Source organism: Orcinus orca, chromosome 17 (genome assembly GCF_937001465.1).
Source record: "Orcinus orca chromosome 17, mOrcOrc1.1, whole genome shotgun sequence".
NCBI classification, from domain to species: Eukaryota; Metazoa; Chordata; class Mammalia; order Artiodactyla; family Delphinidae; genus Orcinus; species Orcinus orca.
In genome coordinates this window covers 39,326,715-39,344,099 of record NC_064575.1, presented here as the reverse complement: position 1 = coordinate 39,344,099, position 17,385 = coordinate 39,326,715, and the positions used below count along the sequence as shown (strand labels likewise).

General features: G+C 43.8%; 1 protein-coding gene across 1 annotated transcript in view; it reads left to right on the top strand.

Annotated features, from left to right (window-relative positions):
• The window catches only part of LOC125961815 (metabotropic glutamate receptor 7-like), a 122,223-nt gene continuing 104,838 nt past the window's right edge, over window positions 1-17,385 (top strand). Inside the window, exons 1-5 of the mRNA XM_049700839.1 lie at window positions 1-941; window positions 10,249-10,330; window positions 12,293-12,383; window positions 14,297-14,345; window positions 14,807-14,868. Of these exons, the coding sequence (XP_049556796.1) occupies window positions 3-941; window positions 10,249-10,284 (975 nt within the window). The 5' untranslated portion in view covers window positions 1-2 and the 3' untranslated portion in view covers window positions 10,285-10,330; window positions 12,293-12,383; window positions 14,297-14,345; window positions 14,807-14,868. The remainder of the gene's footprint in view (window positions 942-10,248; window positions 10,331-12,292; window positions 12,384-14,296; window positions 14,346-14,806; window positions 14,869-17,385) is intronic.

The following is a 17,385-nucleotide window of genomic DNA, read 5'->3' as shown; positions in this document are numbered from 1 at the left end:
TGATGATGCAAAACCGTGGGGAGGGTGGGCGCTGGGAAGGGTGGGGAGAGCCTGAGAGCGAGCGAGGGTGGGAGGGAGTGGGCGGAGGAGGAGAGGGAGCCGAACGCGCATTTAAAGCGATAGCCATCCTCGCTCTCTCCCCAGTGCTGGGCTGTTGGAGAGCTCGAGCTGCAAGCCACCGAGCGCGAGCTCGAGCGCGGCGCGCTGGCCGGGGAACCCAAGAGCGCACGGCGCCCCAAGCTGGCAGGCGTCGCGGGACCCCCCACCCTCGCCGGCTGCCCTTCCCCGGGCGCCCCTACCCTCCTCGCCCGCAGGAGACCCTGGGCTTCCCCGGAGGAGCTCACCCCAAGGGGCCAGGACTCCGGCGAGCCCGCCACCGTCCCCTCGAGTGCCGCCGCCACCACCGCAGCCGCGGGAGCAGTATGGTCCAGTTGGGGAAGCTGCTCCGCGCCCTGACTTTGATGAAGTTTCCCTGCTGCGTGCTGGAGGTGCTTCTGTGCGCGCTGGCGGCGGCGGCGCGCGGCCAGGAGATGTACGCCCCGCACTCCATTCGGATCGAGGGGGACGTCACCCTCGGGGGGCTGTTCCCGGTGCACGCGAAGGGTCCCAGCGGAGTGCCCTGCGGCGACATCAAGAGGGAGAACGGGATCCACAGGCTGGAAGCGATGCTCTACGCCCTGGACCAGATCAACAGCGATCCCAACCTGCTGCCCAACGTGACGCTGGGAGCGCGGATCCTGGACACTTGTTCCAGGGACACTTATGCGCTCGAACAGTCGCTCACTTTCGTCCAGGCGCTCATCCAGAAGGACACCTCCGAAGTGCGCTGCACCAACGGCGAGCCTCCGGTTTTCGTCAAGCCCGAGAAAGTAGTTGGAGTGATTGGGGCTTCGGGGAGTTCGGTCTCCATCATGGTAGCCAACATCCTGAGGCTTTTCCAGGTAGGGGGGCGCTCCCTCCGGGGCAGAGCGCGCCGTAGCTCCCCGCGCTCTTTATCCTGAAGGCTGGCTTGGACTCCAGGGGTGCGGGGTCTGGTCAGCCTTCGCTCATTTCCACCCTGGAGATCCTGCCGAATCCCTCCCACCTCACCCGAGGAGGTACTTGCCCTGCTTGATTCCTTTCCCTTCCATCTCTCCCCTGTCCGCGCTCCACTCCATCCGGCTTGACATTCTGGATTTATGGCCCCATTGACAAGAAACAGTCTCCGAAAAACAAGGCGATGATTTAAATGGGTTTGCATTCGAGTGAAATATGGTTCCAAAACAGGCTTGTAAAAGTGCCGGGCTCCTGTGAGAGCCACTTAGGCGCAAGGAATATGAAAGATGAGAAGACGCCTAGAAACTAGGCATTTCTCAACTCCCCAGCTTCCCTGCCCCAAGCCGCCCGACAAGCTGCAGCTGCCTTGGAAAATTTCGAGAAGAGCTTAGGGAGGCAGTTCTTAAACCGAAGGCTAGGTCTTCACCTACATTTGGACGTGAATTGCCCATTTCGCTCGGGTTGGATTTCCCGACCTGTCACCTATCTCTGCGAGGGCATGGGGCGGAAGGCGTGGGGACTGTCCTCAAGCGGGGAGAAGCCACCCACAGACGTGCCCCCAGGTGATTTGCTCTGGGCAGTTGTTTGCACCGTCTAAACTGCCTTTGCGATCCGGCCACTGGCAGGAGCCGGGCGATCAGCTTTCTACTCCTGCCAGCTCAGAGCCCGGAGGTGAGCTCATGCTAACTGCGAGACACAGTCGCTTTTTCTGCACCCACCCTGTGCCCATCCTTTCCCACGACCTCCCTAACGCAGCCCCCAACCCCAGTCCTGGGTTTTGAGGACGATTCTCAGAGCCAGACAAGAAGGCACCTGGAGGGAGGCAGTAGGGTGCGCTGCGCAAGGCCGGGCGGTCCTCTAGCTCCGGGTGCAGGCGGGCAACGGCGGAAGATGCGAGGACGGCGGATCGGGCCCGCTGAACGGTGGGCGGTGCTGCAGTGCTCTCTCACCGCCTGCTCCCGCAGCCTCGGCCCCACGGCTCCTGTGCCGCCCTGGGTATAGATGGATGGCTTCTGGATGAAGAAATTGAGTTTCAGGGTCTGCGTGACTATGGGTTCTCTTGTTTCGCTGTCTTTCTTCCTGTGTGTCTCTCTCCTTGTGTCTCTTTCTCCCTGCTTTTTTTTTTTTGTCTCTCTGTTTTTATGTTCTCCCTTTCAATTTCTGCCTCTCTTTTCCTTCTCTACCCCTATCTCCAGGTTTTTTGTTCATCTCTGTCTTGAAGTGATCCTTTCCTAATGCACAGCTCTCTCCCTGCCTGGTAGGACCCAAGCTCAGTTAGTCCCTTCTCCAGATGTTCTGGCTGACCCTTATGCTCCCCGTAGCTAAAAAGTCGGCTCCCTCTCAAGTGCCTTTCCTGAAGCATGTTGGGTTTCTGGAGGGGACTCCTTGTGAGATTCAAGCTGTCACTACATCAGCACCCAGGGGTATGAAGTTTGTGTTTGTGCTAGAAGGAGGGGTGCCTGTCTAAAGCTGCAGCCTGGTATGGCCCCTCTGAGCCTCTGAGCATCCCTAGCACCTGTTGAGTATGCCACCTCTAGATGTTTGCAAGGCCAAAAGTGCTTCTGGGCAGCCTTCACTTTGAGGTAATGCTTTCAGGAAGAGCCTGGGTTGTCGGAAGCAAAACCCGGAAGCACTTCCTTTACCTCTGAGCTTAAACTAGAGAACCTGAGGAGGCAGCGCTGCAGGGAGGATGAGGCCAGAGGTGACCTGAGAACCACAGGGGCAACTCACAGTATTTTTACTGGAGCTCTGGGGGTTGAAGGCACGTTTGCTGTTTGACATTTAAAAAATTATTTTGGCGCCTTCACTTGGAGCTTGGGAGCTTGCAGATGGGCCTGCCTGTCGAAAAAAGAGTGAAATCTTAAAGTCAAGAGAGAGCTTGCAGACTAGGTGAAGGATTGTGTTTGCTGAAAAAGATTCCAGGGGGAGCTGATTCCTTCTCCGGTGTGTGGATCTGAGGCACTTGCAAGAAAAGAGAACGCTTGCCTTATGCTTAGTTCCCCCGTTCCCTGGGCTGGGAAGGAAAGGAACTGAATGCCAGCATTAGCAGTGTGCGTTGGGACCAAAACCATTCAGAGAAAACACTGTCATTTTCCTCTAATTTGCAAATTGCAGCTATTCATGTTGGATTGAACAGCTGAGGGAAAAGAGCCCCCAGTTTTCACCTGCATTTATTGAGAAGAGGCTGGTAGTAGGAGGGATGCACCAACTTGTAGCTTGTGCTGCAAGCTGGATATAAGCTTGGTGTGAGCATCCTGGTTAACCACTGCCCATGTTCAAATATACAGAGATAGATTCCAACAATCTCTTCCAGTAGCCTTATTTTTGCGTGTGATCTTAGAAGCTCCTGGCATGTAAGTCCAGCCCCCAGTTTCCCAGCCTCTGTAAACCTGCAAAATGAATAGAGAGAATAGTGGAACACAGACCCCTTGTTCAAAGACACAGTCACTTTAGGGAAAGAGGAAAAGAACGGGTAGGTGAATCTTCTCTGGGATTGCAGGGTTCAGCTCAATGAAGACTGTCCTGTATAAAAGAAACTCCTCTAAATGGTTGAATTCTTAGCTCTCCAGAGATTTGAGTTTTCTTTTCCCCAGTCCCTGTGGGTTGCTGTGGGGACTGTGCCAAACCTATCATTTGAGATAAAAATTTATGGTGAGGTAAGCTTCTAGGCTGGGGGAAGGAAGACTTAGTGACTGAAATGGGGGATGCTAAGCACTGGGGGGCAGGAAGGAACAAGGAGCTAGTAATGGATGTAACAAATGCTGCAGCTGCCAGCAAAGCCTGGATTGAAGTTCCTTCCTGAAAATGAGGACCCGGGCAAGAATGACCACTCAGATGTAAACAGTGTCTCTGACTGGGAATTCTCATCTGCCTGCCGGTGGGCCAGAGCTGAGCAAGTCCTTTCTCTCCTCTGTATGCACACTGAATTGGTTAGTAAGTGACATGTCAGAGGACAGGAATCATATTCAGTGGATCTTTCAAATCCAGGAGTTTGAGGCTAATGAAATTAGTGTGTGGCCAGGGCTCTGCCAACTAGAATTAAGTCACTGCAGCCACCCTGCAATGCATTTTCAGCCTGAAGGGAGCATCAGGGAGGAATTTCGGGAGATTTGTTTCTGAGCCTGTACAAAATAATACTCTCCTAATGCTAAGAAAGATTAAATGTAAATTAATATTGACTACGAGTAACATATTTAAAAAATAATCGCCGAGTGGGGGATGGCTTAAAGTGGAGAGATTATATAATATGGTGTCCAAAGAATAAATCTCCCCTGACCACTGTTTCATGGGCTATAAGTAAGATCTATTACAATGGAAAGTAATGGGAACGTTTTTATTCAAGGCTTCTCTGCTATTGACTTGAGAGCAAACACTCTGAGAGTATAAATTACTCTTGCTATGTGCTGACTCTGAATGAACAATATTTCATGTGCAGTGACATGGTCTAAGCTATAGACTTGGAATTGAATGGCATCTGTTTCAAGAGCAACTAGATAGAAAAAAGTGGTCAATTTGACCCTTGTGGGAGCGTGTTGCAAATCTAAACCTGTGTCCCTCATACCATAAATGAAATACATTTGTAATTTTGTAAGTGTTTTCCTTCTGTTCATTGATGCTTGAGTATAATCTCAAACTTTGGCAGCAACATTTTATACATAAGTACTTGGTTTTCTTTCTTTCTTCTTTCTCTTTCTCCTCTCTCTCTCTCTCTCTCTCTCTGTTTCTCTCTCTCTCTCTTTCTCCATCTTATGTAATTGGATAGAACTGGGCACCTAGGATGATGTGGTGTTACTATAGTGGGATTTAAAAAAAAAAACAACTCTAAGTTACCCTTTTAAAAATTTCATAAATACAGGTGTCAGTGCCATTTGGAATAGTCTCTATAACAATTTCTGTCTCCACATTTACTGTGTGTTTCAGCAAATTTACCTAACAGATGGTGAGTGGGCAATTTTTAAAGGGGCATTTTTTAAAAGAGCGGAGAGGGAAGGAATAGAGACAGGCACATACTATATTTGAAGTTACCTCCACGTGTATTTTATGTATGCATACCCATACAATTAAGAAGTCTTTGGATGTTTTATCTTCAAGAATAATTCAGATACTGGATTACTTGAATATCATAAACATTCAGCGTTTAACAGATTTGTTACATATAGACGTTGTATCATGGATTTAAAAGACCATAGCCAGCGGGCAGCGGCGGGCGGAGCGACCGAGGGGCGGCGCGGGCTGGGCGGCGGGTGCGGGGGTCCGTGCTTCCTCGCGCTAGAGGGCTGGGGTTCGCCGGGGACGCCGGGTTGCTCCGCGTTGCCAGGTTACCGAGCGCGTGCCCTGCGCCCGCTCTTCCGCCCGGGCCGCCCTCGGCGCCGCCTGAGCCGCGGTGCGGGATGCGCGGGGCGCCGGTTCCGCGGAAGCCTGGGTCGGGCGCTGCGTGCGGGACTCTCGTCGCTCGTGGAAGGGGCGCGAGCACGCGGGGGACGTAGGGCGCCGACCTGGGCCTCCCCGGCGCTCCGGCTCCGCTCAGGGCGCCCGCTCAGGGGCCTCCGGCGCGAGGCCCCCTTCGTGGTCAAGATGGCGGCGCCCAGGCGGGCCGCGCCGAGGTGAGCTGGAGCTGGGCCCGGAAAGGGGTCAGTCAGCCACGCCCAGGACTTGGACCCCGGGCTCGTCTCCCGTCTCCCGGGGAGCGGCGGGTGAGTGGGTGCGGCCGCGCGTAGGTTCCTCTCGTGGGGTGGTCAGCTCTCCGTGCGTCCGCAGACTTCTGTCGTCTGATAGTCAGATCTGGGGTGGCCCAGGTTGGGGGCGAGGGTGCTTGATTGGGGAAACCTGAGGGGTTTAAGGACTCTGTTGGGATCGTTTCAGACCCCAGCAAGAAGCTGAGCAAGTTTTCTCCTCTCTTCCCGGCTAAGTTTTCTCCCTTCTCTGAAGACGCCAGCTTTTCTGAATCACCTTGTTCCCCGGGGGGATACAGTTGGTGGTTCTGACCGTGGAACGTAGGACCCGGCGCGGGGACGCCTGAGCTGGTTCTAGTTACTTTGTTTGCAAAGCACTTGTCTTGTCTTTGGAATCTTTGTGTATGTAACCAACGTTGGGAAGAGCCAGCGTTTTCTCCTCCAAAACACTGCGAGGGGTAACTTTATACGTAAGAAACAAGTGGGCGTTCACATCCATCTCTTTTCCAACCACTGAGTTTTGGTTGTGTTTCCTTTCTTTAAGTTTGTCTCGTTCTGAAGTGATAACAAAAGCAAAACAAAACAAAAAAAAAGACCATAGCCAATTACACAAAGTATACTCTAGTCTCAGTCCTGCCATTAATTAGCTTAAGTCATTTAATTTTTCTAGGCCTCATTTTCTCATGTGATGTTTTTTCTTTGAAAAAGTATAGTTTCTAGAAGTCTCTAATCTCTGTGTCATCGTTCAGCTTGGAGAAAACCTGTTCTTATCCAAACTCCATGACATTGTATTTCCAGATCCAACTTTGGACTTTGAGTGAGTTGGGGCAACTTTTTAAGGATATTTTCACACAGCTTTTTTAGTTACTATCAGTCTAGCTGACTTGTCATACTCAGACTTTCTCCCATATTCTTTTACCAGTGTGTTCCTTAGTCATATATGTAAAGACTGTTGTGGGAAAAATGACCTCCTGGGTCAGCTTACTGCCTGGTCATCGACACAGGACAGGGAGTATGATTCTGTGGATTTTACAGAAGCAGATACAGGTTTCATTAACCATGTCCTCTCCCCTTTCATCTTACAAAAACAGCAGGCTTTTCTTGGAGAACTGCCAGATAATGCCATCCTGCCTCCTCACGGGCCCCGGGGATGAGTCGCCCAGGGACTGAACTCCAGTAAAGCAGGTGATTGGCTCATGGGTAGGCATCTGACCTCGGCTAAGTCTATCAGACTGCTCCCCAGGACTTTTGTCTCAGAGCAAAATGGAAGAATTGTCTTTTCTCTCTGGAATTTCTAAGCTGGGGAGATGACTCTGGGACTCTCAGTGACCATCCAGCACAAGGAGAGACTTTCTGTAAAGTAAAGTCTTGCAGAGGTAAGCAGGGCTGAGCGATGGAGAGAGAGCTGGAACCCTGCTGATACTCTGGAACGTCCAGATCCAACTGTATCTGAATATGGCTGCATCCCTGAATTTCTAGTACTTGTTTGTTGAGGTTGTTGTTGTTTGGTTTTTGTTTTTAAATTTCCTTTGACTATTTTGAATTTGTTTTCAGCCATGTGCATTTGAAAGCATCATAGCTAAAAGAGCTAATTTCCTACATTAATATCAGGTTTGCTGACTGGCATTCCTTAAGTGCAAAATAATATCCGCTATTTTCTTTAAATAAAATCCTTCTAGCTCAGGTTTGAGATATTCAAAACTCTGCCTCCTACCCCCCTCTTTTCCAACATTTACTATATCACCTTGAAGAACTTGTGACCACATCTTTCCCATCTAGATGCAGTTGAGAGAGAGAGCAAAGACTTCTGATATAAACTGCAACCTATACGCCTCCTACCTGGAAGCTTTAGAACATACTTGATTCTTGTCATTAAAGCAAATCTTTTGTTGTTGTCTCCAGGGCACAGAAGCATTTTCATGGCAAATGGAGTACGAAGTACATTAAGCCTAACTCTACTTCTCATCCTCTTTTACTTTAAATAGGCAGAAAAGAACAATCTCAAACACATTTTCCCAACAAATATACGATTTCCCAACAAATATACATATACGATTATGTTTAGAAGACGTTTATGCAACATATAGTTAGACTGATTAATTAATGGACCTTTCGCCAATTGGCACAGTAAATATATATGTTCAATGTGCTCAATTAAAAAGAAGACAATAACATATTTTTACAGGTTAATTATCTGAGAAGAGTATTGTGCCAGCACACTTGATACTACAGTATTTCATGCTTGACAGGTAATCTTCTTTCAATTATATTTACTGCTAAATGTTTCTTGGATCAAGCTATTAAATTATAAGGTCAAAAGTAAAATGATATGAAATTACAATGATAAAGGGACACATATCCCACTTTATGAGAATAGAAGTTCTAATTTCTTTTCAGTACTACTAGTAGTGACCACAGTACTAATTTGAGCCCTTACTATGAGCCACTGTGCCCATATACATTTAGTTCTTACAGTAGTTCTGCAAAGGGCATATAATAATCCACAGTGTAAAGCTGAAGAAAGTGATTCTCATAGCTGAAAGTCACATAGCTGGTGAGTGGCAAAGTCTAGATTCAAACTTAGAGTCGTCTGACAATGCCCAGGTTGTTGACCACTATGTACACTGCTCAATTGTTGCACCAATAAAGAAGTGCTTGAAATAATTATAGATTTGCCTACCCTGAAACTGCAGTGATTCAAAGACATCAAAGTTGCCAGTTGCTTAACCACATTTACTTACAGTAAGAAATTACATTTTATTTCATTTCTAAAACAAGATTAATTCTGCAGGCCCATCGAAACTTGAGCACACAAATCCTACCTCCAAATGAAAGATGCTTGTTTTCCATTATTCAACAGATGGCCCTGTACAGAGGCAATAAATATATAGTAGAATTTTCATTCAAATAAATGAGAAGAGAGGTTTCTTCTTGTCCTGATTCAGTGCCCATCATTATGGATTATGATGGCTCTTCCCAAACTTTACTTCATTCACTCCACTCTTTCTACAAAACTCCAGTAATGGAATTCATCATTCAGATATATGTGCAAAGCGAAAGGACTGTATTAATACAGTTGCTGAAAGTCAAGTTGATAGAGCACAGGAAATACATCCTAATAAATGCAACATTAATGTTTGTGTGGGCCTTGGAGTGAGGGGTAGAAGAATTTTCAGTTTAATGGAATATTTTGCCTCTTGCTATGAAAGTGTGGCTTAATAGTCTTGTAATTGGTCATTTACAGAATCCTCCATCTCTGGGTTTCATGCTTTCTTTACTCTGCAGCTGTTGATTCCTTCTCTTGTTCTGGATGGCAGATAGCAACGAAGCCACTTCAAAGGGCTCAGCCTGCCTTTTTGTGTTATTGTTTAGATGAAAATATTTCCATTTATTAAAGCACACTATTTAAACATTTTTATCATGTTTCAAACTTGACTGTGTCCTGAAGGTATGAGCACAGGCAGACATAATGGGGGATGTTTTCCAGGAGAGAACATACCCTTATCAAAGGAATTATCAGAATTTTCATGTATGGATTGAGAATCAAATTCTGGAGTTAGACCTGAATTTAAATTCATACTCACAACTTATTACCAGTCTCATCTTGATCAAACGGTTACCACACTTCTCATCAATTTCCTTATCTTTGAAAGCGGAATAAGAGAAGTATGCCTGGTGGAGTTACACATAAAGCTCATCTGATAGAATATTCATAAGGATTTTGCACAAAATATACATGGAAATATTTTAGCACCGAGTTTAGCATGCGATTCGTCTTCAATACATTTAAGAGCTATTATTTTGTTATTATTATGCTATCATTAAATATCACTATTACTTAAATGTCATTATTGCTAACATTGCTGTAAAACTACCGCAATAACCCATGATGAATTCCCCTCTTCTGTTTCCTTTGTTTAAATGGAAAATATATATATAAATCTAGACAGAGAACACTTTAGTGATCCTATTCAGTGGAGTGAGAATTTCCATGGCACTGATTAAAACAAATCCTGAATTGCATGGACTTAAGATAGCAGAGAGGGGCTTCCCTGGTGGCGCAGTGGTTGAGAGTTCGTGACCCGATCCGGGAAGATCCCACATGCTGCGGAGCGGCTGGGCCTGTGAGCCATGGCCGCTGAGCCTGTGCGTCCGGAGCCTGTGCTCCGCAACGGGAGAGGCTGCAACAGTGAGAAGCCCGCATACCGCAAAGAAGGAGGAAAAAAAAAAAAAAAAGATAGCAGAGAGGCTAAGAGATTTGAAGTTAGACATCCCCAAGTGTGAATTCTACTGTGACTCTCTTCTAGCTCTAGAACCTTGAGGAAGTTACTTAAACTTTCTGAGCTTTACTACTAGTTTCCTCATCTGTATCTTTTTCAGGACTATTTATCAAGCATCTTCCTGTTCTCTATGCTTGGACGTATCAATGAATAAATTAGACAAGAGCCTTTGCCTGCGTGCTCCTTCTTGCATGCTTTCTCCCTCCTTACACTCTCGTGTGGAAACGGATGTTATAAATAAATTCTATGCTTTGTCACAGGTTGATGGGCGCTACGGGATAAGGAAAAGGATGTGAAGCTCACTGAAGAGGCTTGGGTTGGGAGTGCTGGAGGAGTGTACAGGTAGGTTCTGATTTTAAATAGGGTAGTCAGGGTGGATTTTATAAGTTGACATTTGAGCAAAGACTTGAAGTGAGGGAGTTGTCAGAATGTATGATGGGGAGACCACTCCCTGGGAGCAAGAATAACCAGTCCCAAAACTCTAAGGCAGAAATATGCCGGGCAGCTTGGAGGAATATCAAGGAGGCCACCCTGGCTGACTTAGTCAGTGGGGAGGAAGAGACAGCAGGAGGGCTGGAGGTCGGATATGTGATGGGATGGATTGGGTAAGTCCTGGGAGGCCATCACATGCATTGTGTCTTTTACTCTAAATGTAGGCAGCCAGGGGCACGATTTTAGCCAAGGTGTGGCATGAACTGTCTCTTGTTTGAAAAGCATAACTCTATCTGTGGTCTTGAGGATGTGGGGAGAGAGTGGAGTCAGGGAGAATCTCGGGAGGCGACTACAGGATCCTCGAGGTCTACGTTGGTGGCCTGCACCAGGCTGCTAGCGGCTGGTAATTCTCAGAAGTGGCACATTGGGAAGGTTGTGACAGCATTTCGTGGTAGATTGAATGCAAGAATGGAAAGGAAGAGGGGGTCAAGGGTGAATTCGAGATGTAGGGCCTGGGGAACTGGAAAGGTGTGGTTACTGTCACCTAAGATGGAAAAAGTTTGGGGTAGAGCATGTTTGGGGGATTAAAGACCAGTTTTGGAGGTATAAGATTTGAGATGTTTTCGTGACGTCCAAGTAGAGATGCTGAGTACACAGTTGGATACACAAGTCTGCAGTTCTGAAGAAAGGTCTAAACTAGAGATACACTGTAATACAATGGAGATATTAAGAATAATTACATGGAAGCGCTATTTTAAAGATAAAATGAAGTAATGCAATTAGCACTGTGTCTTCTCAAAACATTTAATAACTGTTAGCTAAAATAATTACCTGAAATGAAAAAATACCTATAGTTTGTTTTGTTGTTTGCAGTAAAAGTGAATAAAATGTCACAATTATTTTAATAGTATTTGTGACACAGTAGTTTTAGTTAAGACACCATGACTACAAACATTTACAATAAACCTTTCAGTCTCCTGCTTTTCACTCTGATAGGGTACTTGGAACCATATTTTGTAAGGTTTAAGTTAGTTGTCATAGGGTACCTCTTTAATTAGAAGTAATTCTGAACTGCCTAGTTCCATGCAGTTTTATATACATATATGTATAATTATTATTTTATGATTTATCAAACTCAGTTGAAAATTTGCATCACTGATATACATTAGAATTTAAGCATTTACCCAGGTACTCAAGGAAAAAAATGTACTTGTCTTGTAATTTCCATAGGGGTACTTACTTTCACATCTTCCCTTCACTTTGCAATTGCAAACATGGCAGGGGAAATATTATCTTACTGGTCTTTGAGTTCCCCTTAGCTATCTGCAAGTCCTTAAACAGCCTTTGGGGCTTAACCAAAATTCTCTTCCACCTTCATTCCGCTAACAGATATTGGTCTAAGCATGTACTTATACTAAAAAATGCATGACCACGTTGTCTCTACACATCTATAATTTTATGTTAACACTATCATTATGTAAGCTATACTTGAATTGTAATTATAACAGATTTTATGTCAACACACATCCATTTCTAGTGTTCATCTGGTGTTCAAGGGGAGAGCAGCATGTCGTAAATTTTATCAAAATATAACATCTGAAGAATAGAACAGAGGGTAATTGTGTAATTCTGTATTCACTCTAATTAAGTTCAGTGGAGTTGGCATAATAGAATTAAGATGAAAAAAAAAAGACATCGAGGTACCATGGCTCCCTCTCCTAACACACCCTTTTCGTATCCGAGAGCAGAGACTCAGCACCTTTCTGTACAGAAATGGAGACAGGAAGAGGCCAGAGGATGAATGACAGGCACGAATGAGGTGGAACTTTGAAGAGCAACATGGAAATGAAATACTTCTTTTGTATTTGGTAGGTGGGGAAAATGTACCAGCGTGTATGCCTACTGGGACCACGTTTTCCAGAACAGTTAAGCCCAGTATCAACTGTGCTGTCCCACCTTCCTCGTAAGTAGGAACATACTGTTACTTGAATCTTTGCTTCCTGTTTCTTGATAGCTGGTTGAGAAGATTATCACAGGAAGTGCATCTTGTTAGCAAATACACTGTTTTGAAATGATTGACACTCACTGAAGAGTGGCAACTCCAAGCTTGCTCTCTCTTGATCTTGGACTATTTAAGTCTGGAGTGCAGGAGTGGGTTATGGGGAAAGACCATTGGAATTGTTATGTCTTCAGCATAATGGTTATAGCATAATGGTTAGGAGTGTAGGTGCTGGTTCAAATCTCTGCTTTCCACTTGCTAACCATATGAGCTTGGGCAATTTACCTGATTACCTGAACCTCAATACTCCTGCCTATAAAATGATGTTAATAATATTTCATCCCCATAGACTTGTTTTCAATATTAAAATGAAGTCACTTACACCAAGCACTTAATACAATGCCTAGAGCATAGTAAAGTCTATTATTATTACTATTACTACTACTACTACTATTATTATTATTACTGTCACGATGCCAGGTGCTATTTTTCCTATGCCTTATTCCATTATCTTCTGCCCTGTCCCCCCATTTCTGTCTTGTTTCTGTACAAGGGTAGGTTTGTCACAGAGCATTTTCTTTCCCTAGTGTCTGACTCTTAGTCATCAAGGTGACTGGTCCACGACCCGGCATTCATTGCTGCTCGTTGAAGCAACGCATTTTGAGAAGGGGAGTTGGGTATTGATGCCAAGTTGGGTCAAGGAGAGAGAATTTTCTCTCTTCTGCACTCAGAGAGCTAAGTGAAATATTCAGGCCTCAGAAGGAGAATCAGGCAAAGGGCAACATGCTTAATTTCATACCTTAGTGATTAAGAACAAGGCAGACGGGCTGGATTTGAACTCATTTCCGTAATGTACTGACAACGGGATCTTAGGTGCTTTTGTAACCCATCTGAGGCTCAGTCAACATCTGAAAGAGACGAATAACATTATCAGGACCTAGCGTATAGCCTAGTTATAATAAGTGAGTAAATCCTTTTAAAACGTTCAGCACGTTTTTTGGCATATAAACACGTAATAAAATTTAGCTTCTTTGACTACTCCCGCTGCTAATATTATTAAGTAGCTGAGCAGATCCGAGGCCCATTTTTTTCTTAGATTGCACATAATCATTTGGACAACCAGCTCACATTGATCAACCGTTGCTTATATATAAACCCCCATGAACCCAAAGGTGCTTTAACTCTCTCCCAGTCAGAGCCTGTTCTGGGGGCAGAAGCAACACCGGCACTACCCCCGTCATCTTTGCCTTTATTGTCACTACACTCGCCTGCCGTACTGAGCACTTTCTGTTTGCCAGGCACCAAATTTAGCCCTGCGTATGCACTGTATCATATAGTTCTCACACTCAGGTGGGAGACATTATCATCGTCCCCAATTTTCAGATAAAGATGCCGAGGTGTTGGAAAGGTAAGAAACTTGACCCACAGCAAGAGATGGAGCCGGAGTATTCAAACCCTTCTCTCTGACCTCAAGAACCCTTAAATATTAGCATACTACTACATCCTGGTAAGAAAATCTGCTTCCAGCCACTCTGGTGAGAGTAGAAATGATTCTCAGTCCCCACATTCCTCTATTGCCCATGCCACCCTAGCCTCAGGACTAGGGGGGAAAGGAAGTGATCTCTTCAAAGAGCAGCCAAAGGGAACCTACTCCCTTCTGCCTTTTCGTAATCAACTAACCAATATTTTATTTCCTTCTTAAGAGTCCCCACGTGTTCCTTTTGGTACTTAGCTTGGCCTTTTAGAATTCTGACATTCTGTACATGACTCATCCACTGTATTTCATGTTAATTTATTGACGTCAAGTATAGGGTCTTACTCATCCTGAAGTCCAGTTATCCCCTGTCACATCTAACTCTGTTCTTTTCTTCTTGTAGGACATCTGCAGATATTTATTTGAATTTTGTTGAATTGTTCTCATCAATAGTACATTAAAATTTATACAGAAAGTGCTTTCTTATAAGGAAAACCATCGAAATAGATTTCTAGCTCTTTACTTTTTATAGCACTATTGTAGAGATTATAGATCTCCAGGTAATATTTTTTAGATTGAGTTCTTCATATCATCTTATTTTTACATATAATGATAAATCTGAATTTTGTCTATCAAAGCTCCGAGACTTCACTGGCTTGTAACTTAGCTTGTTGATTAGGTGTTGTTGACTTTTCCATTTACAATGATATTTGATCCTGATAAGGATGGGGCTGGCTGGGAAGGTACATCTTAGGGCCATAAATTGGTTTTGTAGAGAACTAACATAAAGATCTAAAGTCTCATCATATTTCTGCAGAACTCATGAATCATTTTATTATAATTCCATTCATCCAGGGAGTATAAAACCATTTTCAAATTGTTATTCCTAATTTGTTCATCTTCTCTTCCTTAGTCTTAGTGAGAAGAGAGCAGGCTGAATGGAAGAAAGTCATTATGACCACTGAGGCCACTAGGGTAGGCATCAGTCCCAGAGTTTTGTTTTCATCTCTCCGCTATTAATATTGGTTAATGTCTTGAGTGCTTACTTGGGGCAAATTACTTAGCCGGCCATGGCAAATGGATTGTGTCATTTCATCCCCTGATAGTCATACAATTAATGTATGTATTATTATGATATCCCATAATGCATACATGGAACAGAGCCTCAGAAGTAGTTATTTGCTCACCAAAATATGGTAGATGTGGAATTTGGACTCAGGTCTGATAGACTCCTAAATCACTCCTAGTGATTTTTACCACGAAATTAAAGTTGTATACCTCTGGAGAGTAGATAGTTTCTAAAATTTCCTCAGCTCTAACGTTTTATAATTAAATTTTTGTCTGATGGCAAGCTTAACAGTTAAGATGGGTAGGAAGGAATGCCAGCCTGTTGAATGGAATTTCCCTGAAATGAGCCAGTTCACTCATTCATTCACTCAGCATGTATTGAATGTTTGCTCTGTGCAAAGGCATTTTAGGCATCACAGTGGAGTGAGCGCCCCTTCCATAGACTCTCCTGCAGCACTCAGAGAAGTCTTGGACTGGTTTGCCTGTTATGGAATGGGGCTTGGTGATAGAAGCCTGGTTTGTCCTCCACTGATAAAACTAAGACATACTCATATGAGTTTATAGGCATCTTGAAGCCGTGGGATAGTAACACACATGAATCTTACCATTTTTGCCTGGGATTAATGATATAAAGGCTTTGGATTTGGGTATGGAAAATGGGTGCAATTATGGGTGTGTTGGTTCTACATATATACGGACATCACGTGTCATCAGCCTGCAGCTACCTGCCATTCCTCACTACTCCTTCTTTTCACAAACCAAACAAGTACCTTCTTATCTCTCCTGTGGATAAGCTCTTGACAGTGGCACTAGGGCCTCCCTCAATAAGTACATCATTGGCTAAACCAGTGGTTTCTCAGATATGCTCATTGAACAACCCTTAAGGTGGATTGACATTCCACTGCCTAGAATAGAATATGGTGTTCTTTAGAAATCGGGGGGAAAAAATAGGCCACCAGATGTACTTTCTTTAATTTAAATTGTTTACATATATGAACAATTGTTATATATGTGTATGTATACTTGTTCATATATATGAATGATTTAAAATTGAATAGATAGATATATACACACACACATATATATATATGTATATTTAAATTTTGGCTTCTGTTAGCAAATAGTAAATTAAATTATTAGCAGATCCATACTGCAGGGAAATAATCAGATTTCATTCAATAGCTTGCTTTTTTGTAGATTTATGGTTGTGATTTTATATCTGCAGGTATGTTTGCTGAAGAAAATATTTCTGCCACTTTACACAAAATTAAATTCATTTAATACCAATGCGGCATGTCTCAAATGTCTTAATACAGTTTTCATCTTGAATCGCATCAGAAGTATGAGATTAGAAACATACCCCAAAATCATTTGAAGATATAATTACTTTCATTTCCCTTATACTTTTGAGACTTTTGAAAAACAAGTATTTAGTTGTACTTATCTGTTTTTGTCTCTCTAAGGATAGCAAACACTGAAACACAATTCTTTTTAAACGTCAGGATTAAAAATATATTGTCCAAGATGATCAAAACTAAGGAAGTGGCAAAGAAATTCAAAACTTTAAACTTTCAAAGGGTGCTTTTTTTGTGAATGTGTAGTACTTGTTCTTCTGAAGGAATTAATCTTTTTAAAAATTTAATTAACTTATTTTTTATTGAAGTATACTTGGTTTACAGCGTTGTTTTAATTACTGCTGTACAGCAAAGTGACTCTGTTATACATATGTATATACATTCTTTTTCATATTCTTTTCCGTTATGGTTTATCACAGGATATTGAATATAGTTCCCTGTGCTATATAGTAGGACCTTGTTGTTTAGCCAATCTATATATACCAGTTTGCATCTGCTAATCCCAAACTCCCAGTTCATCCCTCTCCCACCTGCTTCCCCCTTGGCAGCCACCAGTCTATTCTCTATGTCTCTGATTCTGTTTCTGTTTCATAGATAGGTTCATTTGTGTCATATTTTAGATTCCACATATAAGTGGTATCATGGTATTTGTCTTTCTCTTTCTGACATACTTTGTTTCGTATGATAATCTCTAGTTGCATCCATGTTGCTGCTGCAAATGGCATTATTTCATTCTTTTTTTTATGGCTGAGTAGTATTTCATTGTATATATGTACCACATCGTCTTTATCCATTCATCTGTTGATGGACATTTAGGTTGTTTCCATGTCTTGGCTATTGTGAATATTGCTGCTGTGAAGATCAGGGTGAATGTGTCTTTTTGAATTATAGTTTGGTCTGGATATACGCCCAGGAGTGGGATTGCTGGATCATATGGTAGGTCTATTTTTAGTTTTCTGAGGAACCTCCATACTGTTTTCCACAGTGGCTGCACCAACTTACATTCCCACCAACAGTGTTGTAGGAGGGTTCCCTTTTCTCCACACCCTCTCCAGGATATGTTATTTGT